The sequence below is a fragment of the Lagenorhynchus albirostris genome, chromosome 12 (assembly GCF_949774975.1).
Source record: "Lagenorhynchus albirostris chromosome 12, mLagAlb1.1, whole genome shotgun sequence".
Classification (NCBI taxonomy): Eukaryota; Metazoa; Chordata; class Mammalia; order Artiodactyla; family Delphinidae; genus Lagenorhynchus; species Lagenorhynchus albirostris.
Window position 1 is genome coordinate 29,803,692 of NC_083106.1, and position 27,845 is coordinate 29,831,536.

The 27,845-nt window shown below is 40.8% G+C and overlaps 1 protein-coding gene across 3 annotated transcripts; it reads left to right on the top strand.

Moving 5' to 3' along the window:
- Window positions 1–27,288, top strand: SLC18B1 (solute carrier family 18 member B1). 3 transcript variants are annotated; one of them, XM_060168405.1, is made up of 14 exons: window positions 1–156; window positions 1,344–1,483; window positions 8,715–8,810; window positions 9,130–9,203; window positions 9,926–10,073; window positions 12,227–12,383; window positions 16,334–16,470; window positions 19,588–19,689; window positions 21,009–21,100; window positions 23,512–23,607; window positions 25,293–25,367; window positions 26,064–26,157; window positions 26,254–26,306; window positions 26,534–27,288. In XM_060168405.1, exons 1-14 carry the CDS (start codon window positions 114–116, stop codon window positions 26,598–26,600), a joined length of 1,374 nt encoding a protein of 457 aa, XP_060024388.1. In that variant the 5' UTR covers window positions 1–113; the 3' UTR covers window positions 26,601–27,288. The 3 variants fall into 3 exon arrangements, with proteins under 3 accessions (XP_060024388.1, XP_060024389.1, XP_060024390.1); XM_060168407.1 differs by having other exon boundaries at window positions 24–1,056; XM_060168406.1 differs by lacking the exon at window positions 23,512–23,607.
- The last annotated feature ends 557 nt before the right edge of the window (window positions 27,289–27,845 follow it).

Consider the following 27,845-nt stretch of genomic DNA (forward strand, 5'->3'; position numbering starts at 1 on the left):
GATGCCTCGGCCCGGCTGAGCAGTCGCCGCCCGCCTTTCCGCTCGTTCAAGGTCGAGTCCGAGGGTGCGGGCTTGGACCCGGGAGCTGCGGCGCAGGAGTCCGCGCACTGCCCATGGACTCGTCGGGGGACCCCGAAGGCCCACGCCCCCCAGGAGGTTACAGAGAGCAGCGAGGCCGGATGTACCTCTGTGGCTTGGGTCGTGTCTCTTTAACAGCAATTCAATTAGCTTTAGCGTGCTTTGTTTGCGAGAGATTCGAAAAGGAGGGGCCTGGCAGTGGGGCTCGGGTCAGCGTGTTTTTTCTCTCTGGAAAGGGTTAAAGTTTGCGCACTGGGGTGGTGCGGATGTGGCCTCTAATGACTTTCTCTCTGTAGCTCTACTTTTAAGTACTATGTGTTTAAGAATGCATTCAAATAAGTGTGCCTGTTAGACAAACGAAAACGAGCCCCACTGTTGTCCCTCTCGCCCCTTTAACTTTCTCTCAGTTCCCTTCCTCATCCACTACCAAAAGTTTTACACAGATTCTTAAGACTTCCTCCTGTTGCACAGATTTCTTTTTCTAGACAACAATGGCAACCTCTGAAAAAATAGAGCAATTCAAATATACTTTTCTTACTTAAATTTCTTTTATCTCAAAACCATTTAATTTAAAAATAGCAAATAGATTTACTGGATGTTTGGAACTGAGTAAATGCCCTCGTGTCTTTAAATTAAATGGAAATTTAGCCCTGGGAATAAGTATTAAATTAATTGATGCAGAAGACCTGTAATTATTGTAAAACACTGATTTATAGATTCATGGCACTTGTCTTTCCAGGAGCTGCCATTGTAAGTATTAATTCTCCAGTTGAATGATTTAGCTTATTTTCTCCTACTTACACTTCACTTGACTTCAATAGTACCCTCTTAATAAACCACTAACATGACATGCTTAAAATGTGATTGAGTCCATGTAGCATATGAAGCTAGTAACTTGAGAAAGCACACTATACTTCAGAGAACAGTACTCTGGAGAGCACCCTGTGGCCTCATCCTTCTTGAAGGAATCTATTAAAGGTGAAAGAAATAGACCTTATGGTGAAGGCAAAACAAAGCAGATGGTTTGATAAATTGTGCACTGAAATCCTAATAGGGAATAGTATGTAAATGAAAGTGATATAGTTTGAAAATTGCAGTGATATACAGGGATTGTGTTACATTTGATCAAATGTGCTGTATTCAAAATAGCCCTTAGCTCAGCAAATGTTATCCTGAGTGCATTTCTGTGCACAGAAGTGACATTTCTGTACCTTGATCAGTAGCCCCAATTACATGTCTGTAATTGCAGCATGTTTGCCTTCAAGGTGATGGCCCTCCAGGAGGTGCAAGGGAGACATCCAGGCAGCTTTCAAGAGAACAGATTTTTGTACTGATATCAGCAGCTTCCATTAACTTAGGTTCCATGATGTGCTATTCTATCCTTGGACCTTTTTTCCCCAAAGAGGTAAGACATTTTTATATCCTTATGAACTATTAGTGCTTTTAAAAAGCCTTTGAAATATTTCATTTGGGGGATGTAAAAATCTGCATATGGCAAAGACGATGTATAGAACTTCAGCCAACAGAAGACTTCTTAGAGAATATTTGATACCAGAAAAAAAAAATTCAGTAAAAATAACATCATCTTGGGAAGTAATTCACCTAAGTATAATTGACCTTCTGAGGATTACTTTGCTTACCATGTAGTCTGATTCATGTGTTTGGTTTCTGCAACTGAAAAAAAAAAAAGGAAGTGCACTGAATAACTGAGATTTTAACGTTATTGCAAAAGATCTACGTGAAGACAGTGTTTCCTGGAGTTTGGGTTTATTAATATTTTGGAATTAGGAAGGCATGGTCCACTAAATGCCCTTTTCTGACTTGAATTTCATATGGAATCTAGTGGCAGTGTTTGTGCCAAGGAGGAATTCTGATTAGTATTGATTAGGTCCTTCTAATCATAGTGTTTTATGTGGTGTTAGGGTCTATGGATAATGGCACAGACTTGAAGGAATAACCCCTAGAGAATCCACCTGGAATCTGGAGGTTGGTGAGGTATAGTATGGAAGGAATGATACTGACTTGGCTGAGTGGAGATAACCTGCCCATGTGTTTTGCTTCATGCTCTTTGCCAAAGCCTCATGATGCACGGGCCCCTCCCAGTCCTCTGACTTCTTTGATAACATGTGGTCCTTCCTTCTGTGTGCTACAAAAGACGAGAAGCATGGCTTCTCTGCTAAAGGAGCAGTACAACTCTGTAGCCATAAGTGCTTTTTAGTTTTCAGTGTACTTTCCTACACATTATCCCATTTGGTTTCCATAACAACTCCATAAGATAGGCAGAATAGCCAGAATCTCATAATGTTGCAAATGAAGAAACAGATTCCGAAGTTAAGTGACTGGCCCAGTTCAATTCCGTTTACTGAACGGGAATGGGAGGTTTAACGACTTCCCACCCTAGAGTGTGCTAGGCGTTGGATGTGTTAGGGCTGGAAAAAAGATGAGGAAAATGTCCCTCTCTCGTCTGTCCATTGGGAGTGAAAAAGTATGACAACAAAAAGTTGCAGAGGGGCTTTCCTGGTGGCGCAGTGGTTGAGAGTCCGCCTGCCGATGCAGGGGACACGGGATCGTGCCCAGGTCCGGGAGGATCCACATGCCGCGGAGTGGCTGGGCCGGTGAGCCATGACCGCTGAGTCTGCGCGTCCAGAGCCTGTGCTCCACAAAGGGAGAGGCCACAACAGTGGGAGGCCCGCGTACCGCAAAAAAAAAAAAAAAAAAAAAAAAAGTTGCAGAGTATTTGGATCTCCTTGAAGAGGATGTCCAAAATGTTAGGAGACTCTAGGGAAGGGAATGGTTAATTTTGCCACGGGAGAGGCTGGCTGTTGTGGAAGGGAAGGAGAGGAGTAATACTGAAAGGGGCTTGGCCGAATAACCCTAAGGTGAGTCAAAGAGGTGTTCTAGGTTAGAAACACGCAGGGGATCGTCACGAGATTAGCAAAGTAAATAGCGTGTTCTTAGGGAAGCACGGACGAAGGTGGGGCTTGGGCCTGGGGTTCAGTGAGGTCCGATGGGAGCAGAGGATCTGAGAAGGCAGGTTGGTGCTCGAATGCAAGGGTCCTTCCACGCAGGGCAAAGATGTAGTCAGTAACAAGTCATCAGAGGTGCTTGGGCAAGACAGAGTAAGTAGACTGAGTAGATACCGGTTTTGGAAAAAAATAGTGATGGATGGAGCCTGTAGAATTACGATGGAGAAGAACGGGAGTAAGTGGGCCATCAAGTCAGAAGGGTATCCCGGTTCAGCTGGAACTCAGCAAGGGCACCTAGTGTTAGATTCCTCTTAGTGGAGTACAGACAAAGGAAAAGAAGGCTGTTGCTGTGTGCCTTTTTTGTTTTTTCTTTCTCAAAGTTTTTGATTTAGTTTATTGCATCCAAGAGGCAGGGGAGGGAGCGTTCTAGCTTTAATAGGTGTAGATTTGAAGAGTGGGCTCTTTTTCATTTTTAATAACAGCCTTAGGGTTGACAAATGCACTGTCAAAACTTGCTCTTTCTCCTTCGTATTCTGTTAACCTTCCTATTAGCTAGAGCCAACTAGGTCAAGGGAGAGCAAGGCCCTTCTTTTTTTTTTTTTTTTTTTTTTTGCGGTACGCAGGCCTCTCACTGTTGTGGCCTCACCCATTGCGGAGCCCAGGCTCCGGACGCACAGGCTCAGCGGCCATGGCTCACGGGCCCAGCCACTCCACGGCATGTGGGATCTTCCCGGACCGGGGCACGAGCCCATGTCCCCTGCATCGGCAGGCGGACTCTCAACCACTGCACCACCAGGGAAGCCCAAGGCCCTTCTTCTTAATTTCTGGCAGAGGATTCTTATTTCTACTCATCCTTTTTCTGGCCCCCTCCTTCTTTGGCAGAGGATTATAAGTGAACTAGAAATTGCTTTTAATAGCTGTTCTTGCTGTCCTAATGTGAAGCAGGATCCGCATGCCAAAAGTGGTATTCAGTTACTGCTGTGGTGTGTGATTCTAGGACATCCTAAGTCACCATCCTGCTTCCACAGAGAATGTGGGAACCCGTGCAAGATGGAAGCTGACATGACTGCTGGGACCATGACACAAGTAACTTTTGCAAGTCTGTGTTCTCATCTGTAGAATGGGGCCAGCTAAAAATACATCCCTTATTTAATTGTTGTTAGAAACCATATAGAACAGCATGGCTCATAGTGAGGGTTCAATAAATGTTAGTTGCTGTGACTATTATATATTTTCTGCCCAACTCTAGAATTAAATACCTTTCAGAGCTATTAAGCAAAGAACATGGATGTGACTTGACCAATGAATGTTCTTTCTACATCTTAATTCACCCCTTTGTTGATACCTTCCCTTCAAGGTACCTGTTTTATGTGACTAGGGCTGCTATAACAAAGTACCACAGACTGGGGACAACAGAAATTTATGGTCTCACAGCTCTGGTGGCTAGAAGTCCAGAATCAAGGTGTTATTGGCAAGGCTGGTTCCTTCTGAGGGCCGTGAGGGGAAGATCTGTCCCAGGCCTCTCTCTCTGGCTTGTAGATGGCCAACTTCTCCGTGTGTCCTTTCATACCATCTTCCCTCTACGCGTGTCTCTGTGAAGAAATTTCCCCTTTTTACAAAGATACGAGTAATATTGGATTAGACTCCACCCTTAACAACCTCATTTCAACTGATTACCCCTGCAAAAACTATATTTCCAAATAAGGTTACGTTCTGAGGTACTGAGAGTTAGGACATCAACATAAGAAGTTTGAGGGACACAATGAACCCCGTAACACTGCCTGACCTTTGTGTAGTAGAAATGTGGACTCTGTGTTCCTGTCTACACACAGTGTAACCTTTTGCTAGGATACCAATGAAGCCATCGTTCATAGTGAGATCTCTCTTTTCTCCACACCATTATCTCGTGTGATGATTAGTAATGGGAGGGGAATGGCTAATCTTGAGTCTCATAGAATTATGGGCTGAAATCCTGCCCAAGCAGTTTCTACAATGCTCTGGGTTCAACTTCTCCACTGTCTCCCACCACCAGGCACTTAGGGACCACACTTTAAGGGTAGGGGGTGCTTCCTAGAGTGAGGGGACCTTTCCTGCCTATAGTTTAGCCATGAAAAGTAGAGTTCACCTATCTGATTTCCTGTGGTATGCTGCTTTGAGAACTGTAGGGTTTATTTAGAGACATAATAACATAAGAAGAACATTTTCTTTAAAAGACAAGGTTTGAATGATGATCATAACTTCGTATGGGAAGCAATAAAGTAAATTTTTTATCTTAAAATTGTAGTTAGGGAGAAAAGGTAAAGAAATAGAATTATGGCTGTTGTCGAGGACGGATTTTAAAGGGAGTGTGTGTATGCACATGCATTTCTGTATTCAGAGTAAAGTGATTTGTGGAAGAGCTGAAGCTCTGGCAGAAGGATGAATCTAAGTCGGATCTTCTGACCATAGCTATTCACTGCTGGCTCCTGGGTACCACGCGTGATGCATAGAAGGTGCTCGGTAAATGATTCCTGACTGCCTGAGAGGACAGATGTGTGTTTCAGGCTTAGTGCTTCATGGTATGCCAAGTTGCCAATCTTATCTTTAAGAAATTAAACTCATATTTTAACCCCTTACATGGTTATAGCTAGAACCTGATCTAAGGATCTACCATAGTTCCAGGGTTTTAAAAAGGTTTTCAAACCTTTTGTCTATTCATTTGTACATCACAACTAATAGTAGCATTTGAAGTTCAAAAGAAGTAGATTTAGAATAAATACTATATCATCTGTAGCAAATTTAGGAGCTCACTGATAGAATAGGCTACAAATATTAATAGGGATCATTGATGGGCAATAAACTACTCCAAATGTTTCAGGAGAACAGAGAGAATGTCGGGAGCTGGGGGAGCTTCTTTCATCTGTGTTATTGATGTCAGGAAAGGAAACTTCATCTTCTCTGAACTGTCAGGTGGTTGAGAGTGGGTGTTAGAAACAGAACCACACTGAACAGTCTTTGGGATGACTCATGTGCGAGCTTAAGGAGCTTCCTGTTCTTGAGTTTTTTTGACCAGCAAAGTGATTTTTTAATTTATTTGCACTCAAACCTTCCTCCTGTGTGTTTCTCCTTTTTTTAAAAAATTTAATTTTATTTATTTATTATACAGCAGGTTCTTATTAGTTATCTATTTTATACATATTAGTGTATATATGTCAATCCCAATCTCACAGTTCATGCCCCCATCCACTTCCCCCCTTGGTGTCCATACGTTTGTTCTCTACATCTGTGTCTCTATTTCTGCCTTGCAAACTGGTTCATCTGTACCATTTTTCTAGATTCCACCTATATGCATTAATATACGATATTTGTTTTTCTCTTTCTGACTTACTTCTCTCTGTATGACAGTCTCTAGGTCCATCCACATCTCTACAAATGAGCTGATTTCATCCCATTTTATGGCTTTATATATTCATCTGTCAGTGGGCATTTAGGTTGCTTTCATGACCTGGCTATTGTAAATACTGCTGCAATGAACATTGGGGTGCATGTGTGTTTTTGAACTATCGTTTTTTCTCGGTATATGCCCAGTAGTGGGATTGCTGGATCATATGATAATTCTGTTTTAGTTAAGGAACCTCCATACTGTTCTCCATAGTGGCTGAATCAATTTACATTCCCACCAACAGTGCAAGAGGGTTCCCTTTTCTCCACACCCTCTCCAGCATTTGTTGTTTGTAGATTTTCTAATGATGCCCATTCTAACTGGTGTGAGGTGATACCTCATTGTAGTTTTGATTTGCATTTTCTCTAATAATTAGTGATGTTGAGCAGCTTTTCATGTGCTTCTTGGCCATCAGTATGTCTTCTTTGGAAAAATGTCTATTTAGGTCTTCTGCCCATTTTTTTTTTTTAGAAGATGTTGGGGGTAGGAGTTTATTAATTTATTTATTTTTGCTGTGTTGGGTCTTCGTTTCTATGTGAGGACTTTCTCTAGTTGTGGCAAGCGGGGGCCACTCTTCATTGCGGTGCGCGGGCCTCTCACTATCGCGGCCTCTCTTGTTGTGGAGCACAGGCTCCAGACGCGCGGGCTCAGTAGTTGTGGCTCACGGGCCCAGTTGCTCCACGGCATGTGGGATCCTCCCAGACCAGGGCTCGAACCCGTGTCCCCTGCATTAGCAGGCAGATTCTCAACCACTGCGCCACCAGGGAAGCCCCAAGATACTTCATATAAATGGAATCATGTAGCGTTTGTTCTTCTATGACTGGCTTACTCCGCTTAGCATAATTTCCTCAAGGTTCATCCATGTTGTTGCAAATGCCAAAATTTCCTTCTTTTTGAGGCTGAATAATATTCCATTTTATGTGTATACCACATTTTCTTTATCTATTCATCAATCAATGGACATTTGTGTTGTTTCTATATCATCTTGGCTATTTCGAATAATACTGCAGTGAACATGGGAGGTGCAGATATATCTGAGACCCTGCTTTCAATTCTTCTGGATATATACTCAGAAGAGGGGTTGCTGAATTATATGGTAGTTCTATTTTTAATGTTTTCAGGATCCTCCATATTGTTTTCCATAGTGGCTGCACTATTCTGCATTCCCACCAACAGTGTATAAGGTTCCAATTTCTCCACATCCTCATCAACACTTGTTATCTTTTGTTTTTTTCAATAGTTGCCATCCTAACTGGTTCGAGATGATATCTCATTATGATTTTAATCTGCATTTCCCTGACGATTAGCGGTCTTGAGCAGCTTTTCATATATCTGGTGGCCATTTGTATCTCTTTTATAGAAATGTCTGTTCACGTTCTTTGCTCATTTTTAAATCAGGTTCTTTGTGGTGGTGTTTTGGACTATTGAGTTGTAGGAGATTCTTACATATTTTGGATATTAACCCCTTATATAGAGGTGGTTTACAAATACTTTCTTCCATTCTGTAGGTTGCCTTTTCAGTCTGTTGATTGTTTCCTTTGCTGTGAAGATTTTTAGTTTGATGTAGTTCCATTTGTCTGATTTGTTTTGTTGCCTAAGATTTTGGTGTCAAATCCAAGAAATCATTGCCAAGATCGATGTCAAGAAGCCCTCACCCCCTGTTTTCTTCCAGAAGTGTAACAGTTTCAGATTATATGTTTAATTTGCTTTGAGATTATTTTGTGAGTGGTGTAAGATAGGAGTCCAATTTCATTCTTTTGCATGTGGGTATCCAGTTTTCCCCACACCATTTGTCGAAGAGAATATCTCTTCCCCATTGTGTGTCCTTGGCACACTTGCGGAAGATCAATTGACCATATTTATGTGGGTTTATTTCTGAGCTTTCTATTTTGTTCCATTGGTCTATATGTCTGTCTTTATGCCAGTAACACACTGTTTTAATTACTGTACCTTTGTAACTTATTTTTGAAATCAAAAAGTGTGATTCCTCCAGCTTTGTTCTTTTTTCTCTCAAGATCGTAAAGCTAACAATTTTTTATAGGCTTGGTGAGTGAATTACTTTCATGTCAGAGACTAGGTTTAATAGTGTCCTTTCCTTCCTCACCCTGTTTATTTTAAAATAATAATCTTTGAAATTACTCTACAGGTAAAGGTTACAAGAAGATGATGCTCTGATCTAATAGCTCCATTTTTCTATATTGGTGCTAATTTGCCTTTCAAACTTTGTTTTCTTTTCTGTTTCTTTAAAGGCTGAAAAGAAGGGAGCCAGCAATACAGTTATTGGTATGATCTTTGGATGTTATGCTTTGTTTAACTTGCTGGCATCTTTGGTATTTGGAAAATACGTAAGTATTAATTTTTTAAAATTGTGTAATGAGTTATTCTAATTTACTAGTCTAGAACTTCCACTGATACAGAAATAACCACCATTTTATTTTATGAATCATGCTTCAGTTGACAGTTCCATTCTTAAAGTTGATTGATTTTTAACTTCTTCCATGTTTGTAAGCAATGCATGTTGTCATTCCATTAAAGACTTATAATGTTTTGTTAACTGTACATATCTTCCCCAAATCTTTTGTTTCCTGATACAGTGGATTTGTTTATGTCACTATAGACTTGTAGCAGTCATCAATTTACACTTTTCTTTGACATTTATTATAGCTTGTACATATTGGAGCAAAATTTATGTTTGTAGCAGGAATGTCTGTCTCAGGAGGAGTTACAGTTCTCTTTGGGTAAGTCATGTTCTGATATGTTTGGGATCTTGAAGAGATTTCATAATTTATCTTCAGTTTAAAATGTTAATGGTTTATGTAAATCAGTCAATACCATGTGACTAATGTTGAAGGGAGTTGAATGATACAGTGAATGGAATGAATGACATTGATCTTAAGAAAGGAGTCCTCTAGGGGATCACCATTAAGCCGGCTGCTGAATCTGTTCTTTAGGACTCCTGTGATCGTGAGAGACAGAAACTTAACTCCCTTTTCTGAGTCACAAAAACTTTTTGGCTTAAGCAGAAAGGTGAATTTCTTACCTAAAGAATCAGCTGAAGAACATAAGGATACAAATGTTAAGATAATGTCATCAGAAATCTTTCTCAGGTTCCTGGTTTTGCTTTCCTCTTCCTGTGTTTTTTTTATGTTTGGGGGGAGACCTAAAACTAAGAAGGCTTTCTACGTATGTTCTTATCAGAGTGGCTCTACATTTTTCAAAAGGCCTACTTAGGATTATTATTTAGGGCATCAAATATATCAGTAAAAAAGCGCAATGAGGCTGTCATTATGACTCAGATTCTTCCTACTAAAAATATAACAAAGAAACTCTTAAAAAATTTGTATTCTGAAGAGATTTATTTTAATAACTGTGGTTGAGGTACTACTGTTTTCAGTGAGTACAGTTAAAAAAAAAATCAAAATCAATTTGGCACTTGAGAGTCATCTTATTCTTTTTTTAGTGTATTGGACCAAGTTCCAGAAGGACCCGTGTTTATTGCTATGTGTTTTCTAGTGAGAATAATTGACGCAATCAGTTTTGCTGCAGCAATAACCGCATCTTCTTCTATCCTTGCAAAGGCTTTTCCAAATAACGTGGCTACAGTAATGGTAGGTATTTTATACACTTTTCCTATTTTCTTTTTAGTGTAGGCTAAAATATTTATTTGGCCTTTCAAGTTAAACCTGGGGCCCATTCTTCTAGACCTGCCTTTTTTCTACTTTCTGTTTTTGTTACCTTTTACCGCAATTTCTGCCTGTAGCAGCAGGCTGTCAATAAATATACCCTTAGTCTACTTAGGTGCTCTTCCTGGGCTTAGAAGCCCCTGAATGGGCAAAACCAAATGTTCTTTTTACCCCTTAAAAAATGAAAAACCCTCTCTAATAGTATTTTGTTGTCTCTCTATAGCCTAGATTGTAGCTAGGCCGCCTGAAGCAGATTTATACTAGAGTCCTTCCTCCACTTTTCCCAGGTTCACGGAAAGGACCTTAGAGATCATTCTGAAGTCCATATCTGCTTCTGTGCAGTCAGTCTGAGGAGCGCCCTCTTATTTTACCAAAAAAATCCAGAGCCTGGTAGCATCGTATTGGCGTACATTCTCATATATTGCCTCCGCGCCTCGACACCAGGTATTAGAGACATACCAGGTTCCTGTCCTAGCTCTTGGCTGCTGTCTCCCTGATCCCAACTAGCCTTTCCCATAGCTCACTCCTCTGGACCCAGACATCCCCGAAGGACTCCTGGTTTGCATCACAGAGCAGGCACCACCCTCAGAGACCTCAGGGTCTAATCAGCTCAGTACCAAGGATTCTCCCATTTACCCATATTAATACTACAGTTTGAAAGTTTTGACACTCAGGTAAACTGTTTGCTGTATAAATATAAATCTTCACACTTTTATTAAATATATGTACACATATATTTATACACCCATGTAAGTATATATATATATGTATGTATATATATCTGTATAGATTCACTTTAGGTTCTGTAGTCATTTGCCATGCAATGGTGGCCACTGTAACAGGTGTACTCTTTACATTTCTCAAGAAGGGTTCAGAAGGATGCTAATCCATTGACATGCTCTGTAAGACAAGGTTTTGTGGCTAAACATGTTTGGAGGGTGCCTTTGCTGTCCTGCAACTTAGAGATGGCCAGTTCACATTAGAGCTAGTTGTATTTCATTTTATGTGTCAACAGTCTATTTACAACATTTTCCCATTTTCCCATAGGATTGTGTTTTTTCTTTTCTCTAAATTTTTAAAAATATGTTTATTTATTTATTTGGCTGCATTGGGTCTTCGTTGCTGCACGCAGGCTTTCTCTAGTTGCGGCGAGCAATGGCTACTGCTTGTTGTGGTACACGGGCTTCTCATTGCAGTGGCTTCTCTTGTTGCGGAGCATGGGCTCTAGGTGCGTGGGCTTCAGTAGTTGTGGCATGCGGGCTCAGTAGTTGTGGCTCGTGGGCTCAGTAGTTGTGGCGTATGGGCTTAGTTGCTCCACGGCATGTGGGATCTTCCCGGACCAGGGATCCAATCCGTGTCCCCAGCATTGGCAGGCAGATTCTTTTTTTTTTTTTTTTTTTTTTTTTGCGGTGCGCGGGCCTCTCACTGCTGTGGCCTCTCCCGCTGCGGAGCACAGGCTCCGGACGCGCAGGCTCAGCGGCCATGGCTTACGGGTCCAGCCACTCCACGGCACATGGGATCTTCCCGGACCGGGACACGAACCCGTGTCCCCTGCATTGGCAGGCGGACTCTCAACCACTGTGCCACCAGGGAAGCCCGGCAGGCAGATTCTTAACCACTGCACCACCAGGGAAGTTCCTCCCATAGGATTGTTGATTTTTCTCATTGATTAGTAGTTGCTCTTGTGATGCATTTGGGAAATTAGTTCTTTGTCAATATTTTTTTCCCCATTCTTCATTTGTCTTTTGATTTTTTTTTGCCATTCATAGTTTTTCATATTTTCATGTAATCAGATTTATCAGTCTTTTCTTTAGTGTCTTCTAAGTTTTTATGTCATAATTAGAAAATTTACCTCACCATAAGGATTAGAAAACAAAAAACTCTCATTTTTAATTTTTCTAGTACTTATATGATTTTAATATGTATGTTTAAATTTTTGGTCCATCTTGGGTGTGTGTGTGGTATGTGTATAAATTGTAAAGTGGATAGAATTTTTTTCAGATCCTGCCCATTAAATCTTTGTTCATTTTTCAAACAAAACATATTAACTCAATTTTCTTTCGTTTTCCCATTTGTAGGGAAGTGTTGAGTCTTTTTCTGGACTGGGTCTAGTACTAGGGCCTCCTTTGGGTGGCTTATTGTATCAATCCTTTGGCTATGAGGTGCCTTTCATTCTTCTGGGATGCATAGTTCTGCTGATGGTTCCCCTCAACATGTGTATTTTACCTAATTATGGTAAGGCCTCATATATTACTCACTTTAAGAACCTTAAATTTAAGTATTTTTATGCTTTTGTAGGAGACCAATATCTCCTCCCTCTTGCCTTTCCCTCCCATCCTCCCTATCCCACCCCTCCAGGTGGTCACAAATCACCGAGCTGATCTCCCTGTGCTATGCGGCTGCTTCCCACTAGCTATCTATTTTACGTTTGGTAGTGTATATATGTCCATGCCACTCTCTCACTTTGTCCCAGCTTCCCCTTCCCCACACCCTGTGTCCTCAAGTCCATTCTCTACATCTGCATCTTTATTCCTGTCCTGCTCCTAGGTTCATCAGAACCATTTTTTTTTTTTAGATTCCATATATATGTGTTAGCATACAGTATTTTCTCTTTCTAACTCACTTCACTCTGTATGACAGACTCTAGGTTCATCCACCTCACTACAAATGACCCAATTTCGTTCCTTTTTATGGCCGAGTAATATTCCATTGTATATATGTACCACATCTTCTTTATCCATTCATCTGTCTATGGACACTTAGGTTGCTTCCATGACCTGGATATTGTAAATAGAGCTGCAATGAACATTGTGGTACATGACTCATTTTGAATTATGGTTTTCTCAGGGTATATGCCCAGGAGTGGGATTGCTGGGTCATATGGTAATTCTGTTTTTAGTTTTTTAAGGAACCTCCATACTGTTCTCCATAGTGGCTGTATCAATTTACATTCCCATCAGTAGTGCAAGAGGATTCCCTTTTCTCCACACCCTCTCTAGCATTTGTTGTTTGTAGATTTTCTGATGATGCCTATTCTGACCGGTGTGAGGTAATTCCTCATTGTGGTTTTGATTTGCATTTCTCTAATGATTAGTGATGTTGAGCATTCTTTCATGTGTTTGTTGGCAATCTGTATATCTTCTTTGGAGAAATGTCTATTTAGGTCTTTTGCCCATTTAAAATGGTTTGGCAAACTTTCTGTTTATCTAAAGAAGGATCTTCTCTTTAGATTGAATGGAAAAATCTGGTATTTTTTTTAAATCTCAAAAATTGATAATGTTAAGGGTATAAATATTGATTTAGGGGTTCCCATTGAGTACCTTTAAATATTAATGTTTTAGGAAAGCTTATAGATAGAAGCTAGAAAATTAAATTTCCTTTTATTTTGATGATATTGGCAGAATTTTGTTCTATAGGTTCCACCTCACTCATTTAACTGCTTCTAGACCCATGAACAATGTAGCTTTAGGTTTGGGTGTCTAAGAGTCAACTTCGGTCCCTCCCTCTCTCTCATCCTTTATATCTGCTCGCCAAGTCACCTCTTCCATACTGCACTAAAGAAATATTTTTAAAACACAGTCAAGTACATGACAATCCTCTTAATAAAAATCCCTAAATCCATGAAATGAGAGCTTTATCCTGAAAGCCACTAGGAGCTGTTGTTAGGTGTCAGCAGGGGAGTCACATGAGTTGAACTATCTCCCACTTCTACTCTACCTAACTCCTACTCATCCTTCAAAACTTAATTTGTATGACCTCTTCTGGGAAGTTTTTCTGAACCTTCTCAATCAATGATCTAAATGCTAAGTCACTAGTGCCACAGTGCTCTGCATTTTTCCTGCCCCTTCACACCTGAGGGCCACACCACTTCCTCATCTCTAAGAGCAGTTTCCTGTGGCAGGCATTGTCAACCATGGAGTTCTGTCCCTCCAAGAAGAATGTATCAGAATTGGAGGAAGCAGAGAGAATACCTGAGTAGCTTGGAAAAGCTTCCCAGGTGATTGTGTCACGTGCCTCTGGAAGTAGGTATCACCATAAGTTTTCATTGCTTGGGCTTCATCAGCAGCTTAGTTAAACTCATTATGTGTTCATTTTCATGTATGTTCCTGTATGTTCTGATTGCGATAATCCCCTTTCCCACTGGATTTAGAGAAAGGGACCATTTATGCCATAATAATCTGGCTTATACCATACATCCATAATACCTTCTATATGCATAATAAATGTAATAGATTACAGTTGATCTTTTATCATTTATATTTTAAAGGTGACTAATAAACATCTGTAATATACAGTCCAAAATCCATACCCAATGAAGTCTCCCTGCTGGCATGGCCACACTGAGCCACATGGTGGTGCCTATCCCCGTTCTAAGTCAAATCTGTAGTTAAACATCCTAGGCTGGGCTCACAATTGGTTCATCATTGAATATTTGGCTAATAGTTAAGAAACTAACACCACAGTTTAACTTTATCCCTCATCTCCTGACAGCGTCCAAGTGTAGTACTTAAAATAGTTGAACCACACTTCATGCTTTTTTGGTACTTTGCTCCCTACTGGATCATTATTCACCAAGAATTTATTGAGTAATGAACTGTGGTGGGTGCTTTTGGAGAAATGAGGATATGTCAGTGCTGATTTGGCCCTCAGAGAGCTTCCTGGCCTGGCTCAGTGCACAGTCTCGTAACTCGTCCCCCTGTCTGCATTTCCCAGGAGACCACAGAGGGGTCTCTTTAAACCACAAATCTGATTCTCAGTCTTTGTTTGCAGTGTCTAGTGATTTCCCGGGCTTCTTAGCCTATTTTACAAGTGCTGCATAATCTTATCACTACATCCTTCTCCAATGTGATCTCTCTTCCCTACCCTCCAATTTCCATCCTCCACCTTTGCTTCTGCTCTTTCATTTCCTCAAACAGAATAGTTTTCCCTCACTTCTGAGTCTTGGAATGAGCCATTCCTGGATAATATGCCTGGATTATTCTTTCCTCCTTCTTTGCTTGTTCATCTCAAGCTCATCTTTTAGGCAGCAACTTAGATAGTACTACTTTTGGAAATTCTTTCCTAAACAGCTTTCCCTGTTATTTTAAGGCAACCCTCTCATATGCTCCAATCCATACCCTCCTAGCTCCATCCTAGCTCTCTCCACACGTTACTGTATCTTCTCTGTGAGGTCAGGGTCTGGGTTTGTCTCCTTTGCCTTTGTCTGCCCAGCATTTTGCATGGTATCTGACTCAGCATAGATTTTGTTCAGTAAATTAGTTGGAAGATAGGAAAGTCATCAAACAGTAGTAAACCATGTAAAATGAAATACAGTTTAAGTGCTAAATTACATGGTATAGATTAGAAGTGCAGTAGGAAACAGAAGTAAAATTTGTGGGGTAATTAGGGTCACAGCCAGACTTTACAGAGTGAATAGAACTTGAAAAATTAGCAGGGGAAAAAGAAGGGAGTTGTAGGATATGATTGGCGGCTTGGGAACAACCATGCCTGGCGTTTGGGACGGTGCAGAAGTTGTGTTGCTGTTGGAATGGCAGGACATGAGGTTGCTGTTCAACTGACATTTACTGCCAAATGGAAGGTACACATGATTCAGTAGCATCTCATTCTTTTTTTTTTTTTTTTTTGGCCGTACCACACGGCATGCAGGATCTTAGTTCCCTGACCAGGGATCGAACCCATGCCCCCTGCAGTGGAAGCAGGGAGTCCTAACCACTGGACTGCCAAGGAAGTCCCGAGCATCCCTTTCAATCCAGTGTTTTTTTTCACGAGCAGAAAAAAGTTGTTTTGTATTCTTTGATTAACTCAGATTCCTCCTCGGCACACACACATTGTTCCCTGATAAAGCGTCTGGCTTTTCCTATGCACCAAATCAAACTTTACATATTCTCTACCCCATCTGGGAAGGCCTCACTGACTTCTAGGTTATGACCCGTAACCAAGACTGCTTCTTCTCACACTCTGATTCCAGTTGATTCTTTTTGAATTAGAGAAATTATTTTTAAGAACACTGAAATGGCCTCTAGGTCTGAATAACTTATATGCAAATTTTAGGCAAACTCAAAAGTGTGGTTATTTTGATTACTGGATAAAGGTGACCTTACCAATTTTACTTTTCAAAATAGATTGAAAGATAAAGTTAAGCAATTTTCTTGACTCTAATTTCTTTTTTTATTTTTACCCCACAGAGTCTGATCCAGGGAAGCACTCATTCTGGAAACTCATCATTTTACCCAAGGTTGCCTTTATATCCTTCGTCATTACCTCACTCAGCTCAGGTTTTGGCTTCCTTGATCCTACGCTGTCCCTCTTTGTTTTGGAGAAGGTGAGTAGCCTGGTGATGCAGACCTCCCCATTGTAGCGGGTGGACATAATTGCTTGCTCTTGGGCCCTGCTTGATGGAAAATCCTAGGAGTGGCTTCAAGAAGGAGGCAGAATGAGAGCTACTCACCAAGACAGCCTGTACCTTCCCTCTGTGATGTCCCTATAACTAGGGGTCTGATTTGGTGTAAACGAAAGAAGCCTTTCATCTGGTCTCCTTTTTCCAAGGCCTGGCTCGAGTCATCATAGGTCTGGCTTGGGCAACATCCTGGCTGCTTAATAAGGATACTTTCCTCTGTTTTGATTCCAGTGAGGCATTTGGGATACTTAGTGGCTCATTTAATGTGAGGTGTCCCTTCTTTTCTAACAGATCCCCTCTGGGTCCATTTACTTTTTAGTCTATTGCATACATATTCAAAAGACTGTGGGCTATATTAATCTGAGATGAGAGAAAGGAACCAAGAATCTCTCTCCATCTTTTTTTTTTTCGGTATGCGGGCCTCTCACCGTTGTGGCCTCTCCCGCTGCGGAGCACAGGCTCCGGACGCGCAGGCTCAGCGGCCATGGCTCACGGGCTCAGCTGCTCCGCGGCATGTGGGGTCCTCCTGGACCGGGCCACGAACCCGCGTCCCCTGCATCGGCAGGTGGACTCTCAACCACTGCGCCACCAGGGAAGCCCTCCATCTTTTTAATGCTGAAAATTATATACTGAATTTTAAAGTTTGATGTTATAGCAATTTGTTCTTAGATATTTTTGAAAAAAGATTATTAATAAATAATGCAATAAATTACTAAGTCTGATAGTTAATTATCCTGGAGAATTAATCTGTGTTTATAAAGACAGAAATCTACTAGCTGCAGTCCATACTCACTTTATTTGAGGCCCTAGAATGAAAAAAGCACTGTTACCAGAAACACAACCCCTTCAAGTCAGTAAAGACAGTTTTGGGTATTTCACAGGTAAACTTGGGGACTGTTATTTTAGTGCCGGACCCAAGTTTTGGAAAATAATATAATATCACACTTAAGTAAGCATCTATGAGGTAATGCATAAGAAAAATACTTTGTATTTATGGTGACACATTCCATTCACATTATCAACAACGTGTCTCTTTTTTTTAATATAAATTTATTTATTTATTTATTTTTGGCTGCATTGGGTTCATTGCTGCGTGCGGCTTTCTCTAGTTGCAGAGAGAGGAGGCTACTCTTCATTGCGGTGCGCGGGCTTCTCATTGCGGTGGCATCTCTTGTTGCGGAGCTCAGGCTCTAGCTGTGTGGGCTTCAGTAGTTGTGGCACATGGGCTCAGTAGTTGTGGCTCGTGGGCTCTAGAGCACAGGCTCAGTAGTTGTGGCACACAGGCTTAGTTGCTCTGCAATATGTGGGATCTTCCTGGACCAAGGCTTGAACCTGTGTCCCCTGCACTGGCAGGCACTGAACAACCAGGGAAGCCCAACAACGTGTTTCTTTAAGTCATTTTTCTGTTCTTTTAAGAAGTGTGTCCAAACAATGAAAAAAAAATTTGTAACCAATCTCTCATAAACCCAAGTTGCTCGTGTCTAACTTATAAAAAAATCCTTAGAAATGTACTTTCTGGTTTTTCTATCACATTTTTGTTCCTGTTGCCCTTCTTCTGCCTTCTTAACAGTTTTTTGTATTGGCTGTTTGCTGTCCAGTCGCTCAGCCTTTTAGGGAAGGAGGGTTCCACCCTGTCTCCCCCGTTGTAAAATCAGAAAAGGACATTTCTGACTTTTGTATCTTGCTACTGTCTTTAAAGGGCTGATTTTTAGCTTGAGTTATGTCATTAAAATTATTCAAACATATACTGATGTATAAATAGATCTCATGGGCTTAATTAAGGATTAGTTAAGGAAATTAAGGAAAATGAGAACAACTCAGATAACCAGGAAAGGCATTTATATCATGTTGGTAACAGGAACAGTAGCAGAGTTATGAGGTAGCTTACTACCTTAGAAGCCTTTTAAAATGTGTCATACCATCTAATTCTTTAATTAGAAATTTATCTCTCTTTGAGATGGATAGAATAGATATTATTGCCAGTGTTTTTGACACCAGTGCACTTCAGTCTGCGGGCAGTGAGCATCACCTGGGATTTTTGTTAGAAATGCACATTCACAGGCCTTATCCCAGACTTTTTGAATCAGAAATTCTAGGGCTGGCGTCCAAGAACCTCTTATAACACGTTCTCCGGACTTCTCTTGTGGTGCAGTGGTTAAGACTGCCTGCCAATGCAGGGGACACGGGTTTGAGCCCTGGTCTGGGAAGATCCCACATGCCTCGGAGCTACTAAGCCCATGCACCACAACTACTGAGCCTGTGCTCTAGAGCCTACGAGCCACAACTACTGAGCCTGTGTGCCACAACTACTGAAGCCCACACACCTAGAGCCTGTGCTCCACAACAAGAGAAGCCACCACAATGAGAAGCCCACGCACCTCAAGGAAGAGTAGACCCCGCTCGCAGCAACTAGAGAAAGCTCGGGCACAGCAACGAAGACCCAATGCAGCCAAAAATAAATAAATAAATTTATTTTTTAAAAAACCCACAAGTTCTCTAGGTAATTTTTTGTGCATACTAACGTTTGCAAAGCACTGATTGACATGTAAAAATGCTATGATTCGTAGAAGGATAATTATACTATATTTAATGTCAAATGCTACAAATCAAAAACATCCAGGACTTCTGACCTGTGGTTAGGTTTTTTCCCCTATAGAGAAAATGTAATCCGTTTATAAGAGTAAGACAGGGCTTCCCTGGTGGCGCAGTGGTTGGGAGTCCACCTGCCAATGCAGGGGACACGGGTTCATGCCCCGGTCCAGGAGGATCCCACTTGCCGCGGAGCGGCTGGGCCCTTGAGTCATGGCCGCTGAGCCTGCGCGTCCGGGACCTGTGCTCCGCAGCGGGGGAGGCCACAGCAGTGAGATGCCCGCGTACTGCAAAAAACAAAAAAGAGTAAGACAAAAATTAGGAAGGTTGCTGACTGTTAGTAGTAGCCTCATGGCAGATAGTAAGAGCTGAAGAAATGGTAGAAGGAAAAGATAGATATTTATTGAAAAAATGACTTAACCATGTAACTTTAACACAGGATTTCTTTTACAGTTTAATTTACCAGCTGGATATGTGGGACTGGTATTCCTGGGTTTGGCACTATCCTACGCCATTTCTTCACCACTGGTGGGCCTACTCAGTGATAAAATGCCAGTATGTATGCTTTATCGATATTTAAGAGTTACTTTTGTATGTCTAGACTGGTGGTTGTCCAACTGTACTTCCTGAACTCTAGAGGTCCACTGTTAGAATTAAAATATTCAGTTTTTAAAAAATTTTATCTTTATTGAGGTATAGTTGACAAATAAAATTGTAAGATATTTAAAGTATACATCATGGTGATTTGGTATACATACACCCTGAGAAAGGATTCCCTCCACCTGGTTAATTAACATATCCATCACCACAGTTACCTTTTTTGGGGGTGTGTGGAGAGCAGTGAGAACATTTAAATTTTAATATATTCAATTTTTTAAGCTGATGGAGAGGTTCCAGTGTGAGGTCTCAGTATGTGCCAACCTGCCATCACCCTGAACAGGTTCACTTTTTAATTGCTTCATCTGGGAAAAGAGGAGTCGTCTTATGCTAAAACTGTTGAAAAACTCTTGGATTAGACTTTCTAAAGGAAAAAGTTCCCTTGATGCAAAAAAGTGGTTTGACCTTAATAAGTAGGGCAGAGCCCCAAAAGTAGTTAGGACTTGACCAAGTTGAGAGGATAGAATTTAGTTTTTCTGTGGGAGTGAAAGGATTGGTCGTGTAAATATGCCTCAGTTATCCCATAGCCATCCTGACAGAAAATCCTTTCTAGTCTCCTTTAACTAGGTCTAAACCATTCAGTCCAGATGACTAGTATACAGAGTTAGTACTGTTAGCCAGGTCTCAAGCTTCTATGACTTTAGTGCTTATTTTTGTGTTTCCCCTCTTAATTAGATGTGGGTATATACTTATGAAGGCTTATTACATGGAGATTACTTGGTAATCCAGGTGGAGAAAAACAAGTGTCTTAAACAGTGTTTGTAACTTAGTGTTAAGGCATAGCCTTATAACCGTACCCCTATAACTGTTAGCCTGTGTTTGAGTAGTTTATAAGGAAACATTTTATTTGGTACTTTTTTTTTTTTATTTGGTACTTTTTAATAATGTGAATTTTCTAGATAGTGCATCTACTTGGTCATTCCTTGTGGTGACTGCTTTTTAAATTGTTATATTTGGAACAGTTTATCATGTGCAAAACCTACAATACAATCCCTTTCCAAGGAATACTTGTCCTTTGCTCAACCCCTGTCTTGGGGTATATTGCACTTGCTTTTGTGTTTACCATCTACCTGTTTTCTCTTACATGTAAAATTTTGTTTTCTCCAATGTATTTGGATTTTTTAATATCATGACTTGTGTTCTTCAATGATTTCTTTATTTTCCTGAACTAAGGAAGGTCTTTACCTCTAAGAGTTTCTGTGGTCTTTCTTTATCAGCATCTAAGGAAATGGCTTCTCGTTTTTGGAAACTTAATCACAGCAGGGTGCTACATGCTCTTAGGACCTGCCCCATTCTTGCACATTAAGAGGTAATTTTTTTTCTTCTTTTGAATTTGTGGCAAAATAACATTAGGAATTATTTTAAAAATTTTTGGTGTAACACTGATATGCTTAGTATCTTTGAATCTTATTTAAATAATTACCAGATTTAGGACTATATTGAATTGTTTGTTTTACTGACAGTATTACTGGATGCTAGCAGTGATCTAGGCAAACAGGAATGCATAAAATCTGAATCAAATGATAAAAATGCTTATTCTCCCTTTGTATTTCAATTGCACATTTGTACTTTATTTTAGTTAATTTTTTAAAAATTTATTGTTTATTTTTGGCTGCGTTAGGTCTTTGTTGCTGCACGCGGGCTTTCTCTAGTTGTGGCGAGCATGGGCTATTCTCTGTTGTGGTGTGTGGGCTTCTCCTTGCGGTGGCTTCTCTTGTTGTGGAGCACAGGCTCTAGACGCACGGGCTTCAGTAGTTGTGGCACACGGGCTCAGTAGTTGTGGCTCGTGGGCTCTAGAGCTCAGGCTCAGTAGTTGTGGCGCACGGGCTTAGTTTCTCCACGTCATGTGGGATCTTCCTGGACCAGGGCTCAAATCCGTGTCCCCTGCATTGGCAGGCGGATTCTTACCCACTGCTCCACCAGGGAAGTCCTGTACTTTATTTTAAAAGTAGCATTTGTTATCTACCTTTAGCTGATAGTTCTTAGAATATACTTTTGTTTTTTCTATTCCTTCTTGCCCCTTGAGGAGGGAACTAAATCATTTTTGTTTCTGTATCATCCTTAGCATATGGTAGCTACTTAATAAAGCTTGTTTATTTTTTATTTTTTTTAACGAAGATGTTGGGGGTAGGAGTTTATTAATTAATTAATTTATTTTTGCTGTGTTGGGTCTTCGTTTCTGTGCGAGGGCTTCCTCTAGTTGTGGCAAGCAGGGGCCACTCTTCATCACAGTGCGTGGGCCTCTGACTATCGCGGCCTCTCTTGTTGCGGAGCACAGGCTCCAGACGCACAGGCTCAGTAGTTGTGGCACACGGGCCTAGCTGCTCCACGGCATGTGGGATCCTCCCAGACCAGGGCTCGAACCCGTGTCCCCTGCATTAGCAGGCAGATTCTCAACCACTGCGCCACCAGGGAAGCCCAAGCTTGTTTATTATCATTTATTTTCTAAAACAAAATGAGCTACTTAGAGCTTTTTAGGTACCTCTGGGACAAAACATGATATGGATAAAGGAATGATTTCAGAGTCTTTCAGATTTGGGTTTGTATTTGGGCTTTGCCCCTTCCTTGGTATGTGAACTTGAGCAAATAATTTAACTTCCAAGAGCCTCAGTTTTCTTATCCACCAAAAAAGCCAATAATAGTACTGTTGAAATAATTTTCTAGGCTCAAGATAGAGTGACTGCAGCCCAGGGTGCCATGTCAGCAAACCAAAACTTAGAAAACTTTCACGTCCCTGTAAATGCTCCTCTTGACCAGAAAAGCAGTCTATCCCGTCACCCAGTCACCCCCAAACGCCAAGCCACCAACTGTGGGCCGCTCACCCCAAACAAGATGGACTGTGTAGCCCCAGACAAGCAGATATTACCTGTTTTTCTCTTCCTTTTTTTTTTTTTGTGTGTGTGTGGTACGCGGGCCTCTCACTGTTGTGGACTCTCCCCGTTGCAGAGCACAGGCTCTGGACGTGCAGGCCCAGCGGCCATGGCTCACGGGCCCAGCCGCTCCGCGGCATGTGGGATCTTCCCAGACTGGGGCACGAACCCGTGTCCCCTGCATCGGCAGGCGGACTCTCAACCACTGCGCCACCAGGGAAGCCCCTCTTCCTTGTTTTTTTTCCCTTATCCTGTAAAAGCTTCCTGCCTTCTATCCCATTTTTCAGTTCTCCAAAATGAGACCATCCACTTCATGAAGTGTTAAATAAAGTTTGTTTGTATCACCTAGATTGTCTTCCTTAATCATTTTTAACAGACTTACATGGCAGGGTTGCTGCAAGCATTCAGTAGAATAATGGATATGAAGTAACTGACGTAGGGCCCGACATGGAACACGTAGCAGGTTTCTGTCACTTCCTTTACCATTTTCCGTCTGTGCCATTTTTCAGTCAGTGGAATTTCAAAGCCAAGTGCTTGAAGGAGCAACATTGACATTTTAACCAACTTTGAAAGGCTTTTACATGGTGATAAGAAGGCAGGTCGACTCTGGGCATGTGACATGTGTGACCAAATATACTGGGATAGCAGGAGAAATTGATCGTTGGCCCCCCTCAAAAATGTAAGGAGTTAAAAGGTGCTTTCACTGAACAAAACGGGATCAGATGGGGGTAAGGACCAGACTAGTCATGTCATCCGTGAAACGAACTTGTCTGAGATCCTGCCCGCCCTCCTTGGCGTGAAGCTTTGCTGTCTCTTTAAATGTTAATTTTTCTCCCAAACTCTCTTGCAGTCAGCTCTGGTTGTTGGTGCTGATATTAGTCATAAATGGTATCTCTGCTGGAATGAGTTTAATTTCAACTTTCCCAGAGATTCTCAGCTGCGCACAGTAAGTTACTTCCATGGCTTGAAGAACTGTATCGTGATTAGCAATAAACATCACAAGCTTCCTTGAATTTCTCAATTTTGTAGGATGTTGGATATTTTTTTACAGTACTAAATCTTCATGATTTCATGTCATGCAATATTGTGATATAAATAGTATAAGCAAAAGTACAATAATATAAATGATAATATATAGTAATGTTAATACAATGAGAGGTAAAATGGGTTGTGGCTAGAGGCTTGGCTTAGTTTATACCTCGGTATAGGTATCTTCTAAAAAGCCAAAGCACATATATGTATAACTGAAGCGCTTTGCCGTACAGTAGAAATTAGCACAGCATTGTAAATCAACTATACTTCAGTAAATTAAAAAAAATAAAGCCAAAGCACAGTGGGAAGCCCTCAGCATCATTTCTCTCTCATCGAGGAGGTCCACACAAGGGCACAGAGTGACCAGGTAAATGGATTCTAGTAGCAATTCCAATGTGTGGGTTTTTCCTCCCTCACACCACCAAGCTGGGTGTCCTGCAATTCAACTAATTCTGACACTATTTACCGGGAGGTAACACCAGATCCCACAGGTTAAGGGCTCAGTCCCACAAGAGCGCCCTCTGCTTCAGATGCCAGTTTCAAATGCAGGTTGTTACCTATGTTTCTGACCGACTGGCTGTAAACCAGAGGTTCCAACGACCCCCTCTGTGGGTTCTCTTCATTTGCTAGAGCAGCTCATAGATCTCAGGAACCCAGTTCACTCGCTAGCTACTGGCTTACTGCAAAGGATATTAAAGGATACAGATCAGATGACAAGATATATAGGGCGATAAGGTCCCAAGCAGCAGAGCCTCTGTCCTTGTGGAGTTTGGGGCCCAGCACAATGGCACATGGAAGCATTCTGGCTTCCCAAGCTGGAAGCTTTCTGAACTCAGTCCTTTTGGAGTTTTATGGAAGCATCACTACATATGCATGGCTGATTAAATCATTGGCCATTGGCGGTTGATTCAACCCCCACCCCCTCTCTTTATGGGGGAGGGATGTGTGGGCCTTGAAGTTCCAGCCCTCTAATCATATGTTGGTTCTCCAGGCAACATGGGTGCTAGTCCCAAAGTCATCTCGTTGACATAACAAAAGACATTTTTTTTTATGGCTTTCATCACTTAAGAAATTCCACGGGTTTTAGGAGCTGTGAGCCAGAAATGGGGAAGAAGGCCAAATGTATCTTTGTCACTTGGCCATCAGTCTTTTGTTTAATAGGCATAAAGCTGAAGAACACAAAGTGAACTTGAGCAGGGAGAACCCTGATGGCTCTGCTGTTGTCAGTTCAACAAGCCTCAAAGCAATGCGGAGCTGCCTCTGTATTTTCTAAAGGTTGCCCATCGTTCTCTCTACTTGTTCATCTCATTTGAAGAATTTCTTAGTTAATTATATACTTTAATAAACATTTAATGCAAGTGGGTCACGATTCTTAATATTGTATCCTATATATGCAGTAGAAGTATTTTTAGAAAACCCTGGAGGAAATATTACTAGAGTAATATCTTCAAATGAGATTAGCTTTTTATTTTAGAAATGGAGTATTCTTGCTGTTGGGTTTATCCAGATTATCCCTGGTTTATTTTTATACCATACACTATTCTTTTGTTTCACGCAGGTTTCCCTTTTAACCACAGACACACTCGTTTCTCTTTGCAGTGAAAATGGATTTGAAGAAGGATTAAGTACCTTGGGACTTGTGTCAGGTCTCTTTGGTGCACTGTGGTCAGTTGGGTGAGTAGCTATTGAATTTCGTTCACACCTGCAAGTTGGAAAATGCTATCCCCATTTTACAGATGAAGAAATTGAGACACTGAGTGGTCAGATGAGTTGCCAGAAGGCACGTACTTCATTTAGGGCAGAGCTACAGTTCTAATCCAGCTGTCTGACTTCAAGATCAATGGTTATACCAGCAGTTTTAATACATAATCAAAATGGTCTCATATACTTTGTCTTATTTAAGTGATATTTTAAAGTTCCTTTAACAGGAGCCTGTCTCAGTTTTGAAAATGTATTCATTTATTCATTCATTTGTGTATTTATTTTTAACTCTCTATTATACCAGAGGGATAACTGTATGCTGGTCATGTAGCTATCATCACTAAGTATGTACTGAGTTGTTTTAAATACAAATAGCTAGAAGAGTAGAGAGAATAATATAAAGGTTCTTTTGAATGCATATCATCTTTTAAAAATTTTCATATAAGGCACCAACTTTTCAGAAGCAGTTATAATTTTAGGATTGTTTAAAAATTTTAAACATCATCACTATCAGGTAGAATTATTTTCTTACACCTAATGCTCTGTCCAGGAATTGGCTTTTTTCGTTAGTGTTTATAGTTTCGATATAATGAATTGAAGCAGTCATGCAGCCTATAAGGAGTAACTTTTTTTTTGCACTATAATCCTCTTTCTTCTTTTCATTGTTAGTGCTTTTGTAGGACCAACGCTGGGAGGATTTCTGTATGAGAAAATTGGTTTTGAATGGGCAGCTGCTCTGCAGGGTCTCTGGGCTCTGACAAGTGTGAGTAATTAGTCTTTTACTTTCATTTTCCTTATGTTTATGGAGAAATGTGACTTGGATAATTGACATTAACCAGTACCTTTCATTGTGTTCAAGGGACTAGTGATGGGCTTGTTTTATCTATTGGAGCATTCAAGGAGAAGAAGGAGGTATGGTCAACTCTTGAGTTTTTTTCCTCCCTTTAAAAGTTGGCTTGTGGGAGTGGAAAAAAGACACCATTTTACATCCATTCTTCCACTCTGGAGATTTCTGGGCACTCTGAGCCTCATCACTTGATAGACACATTTACAGAAATAGTTGGATAGAGATGTAGGTACTGAGTTTTTTTTTTAAGGTGAGAAATATTGAGGTTGGCCTCTTCTTTCCTTCAACGTAGATCTAAACTTCAAAATAGCCTCGGCACAGAGGAGGAACGGACTGCTCTCTTGCCTGATGAAACGTAGCCTTACCTTAGGGATCCCTACTGATACGGGGCTGGGAGATGGATGCTCCTGGCCTTGAACTTCATCGCTGGAAGGATTTTCCTAATTTTTACACACAAAACTCCATGGACTCCACACCAGCATCCTGAAATTGTTAACATAGTTTTGGATGATCCTGTGTTGGGCTGCACATACTGTTGTCCTGAAGAGCTGGCCTGCTGAACCAGCCATATTTGAAACCTTAAGTATGCGAAGAGTTGTTGAAAATCAACAAAAGTTTTTGGTTTTGAGTGACCAGATTTGGCCCCGAGGATGTTACTGACTCTAGGTGTCCTGTTTCCGCTGTTTACTTTTTATTCTGAGGGCACTGATTCTGTGACTGTACCCTTTTTATTAACAGGGAAAGAAATGAATTGATTTGATATGCTTAAAAATAATATAAAGATAACTCAAAATATACTTAATAATTACTGTGAAATCAGTTTTTAAAATATTTGCTTTCTCTGTGTCCTAAGATTTTTTTGTTTTTGTTCAAAAGGCAAAATTCCAGCCTACCGTGGAAAAACTCTATTGCATACCCTGGCCATCAGCTCTTCTAAAACTATTGTTTGTGTGAAAGATACAAGAATAATATTACTTAACACTTCCAATTTTGTAACATGCTGTGAATTAGGATCTGGATTTATAAATAATGCTTTGTATAATATTATTCATTTCCTTTAATGTCTCTGTTTTAGTTCTATCATTTAAAAAAAAAAAGTACTCCCAATAGTTGTATCCCATTCCCAGAGCAAGTGAGCCCCCAGGAATGCTTGTTCTATGTTAGGGAAGGGGTTCCTCTGACTTCAGGTAAAATCCATGCTGTCGTTTGAAGTGAGTGAATCTCTGCTGTGCAACTCTCATACCTCCTGATCCATTTTCATGCTGTAGTAGCCCCATTTACCCACCCACCCCTTTTTAGTAGAAGAAATGTTTTTTATCTGTTTATTAATTCAAAAATATTTATTGAATGCCTTCTCTGAATTGACATTGCACTTGATTTTACAGATTTAGCTGTGATCAAGATAAACAGAGTCTAGTCTTTATGGAACTAATATTCCAGTGGAAGGGACAAGCAAGAAATAAATACCAGAATCTCTATCTTGCAGAGATGCTATGATGAAAAACAAAAACCTGGTGATATGAAAGAGTAATTGGCTGGAGCTGATGAGGTGTGAGGATCCTCATTTAGGTAAGGCCTTGAACTGAGCTCTGAAGGATGAGAAT

What these genes read in the sequence shown, in the direction of transcription:
- SLC18B1 (XM_060168405.1), top strand. Translation starts at nt 114, where the DNA reads ATGGACTCGTCGGGGGACCCCGAAGGCCCACGCCCCCCAGGAG. An exon ending in AGGCCCACGCCCCCCAGGAG is followed by an intron (nt 157 to 1,343) that starts GTTACAGAGAGC and finishes TTTGCCTTCAAG; the next exon opens with GTGATGGCCCTCCAGGAGGT. An exon ending in GAGATTCTCAGCTGCGCACA is followed by an intron (nt 23,608 to 25,292) that starts GTAAGTTACTTC and finishes TTCTCTTTGCAG; the next exon opens with TGAAAATGGATTTGAAGAAG.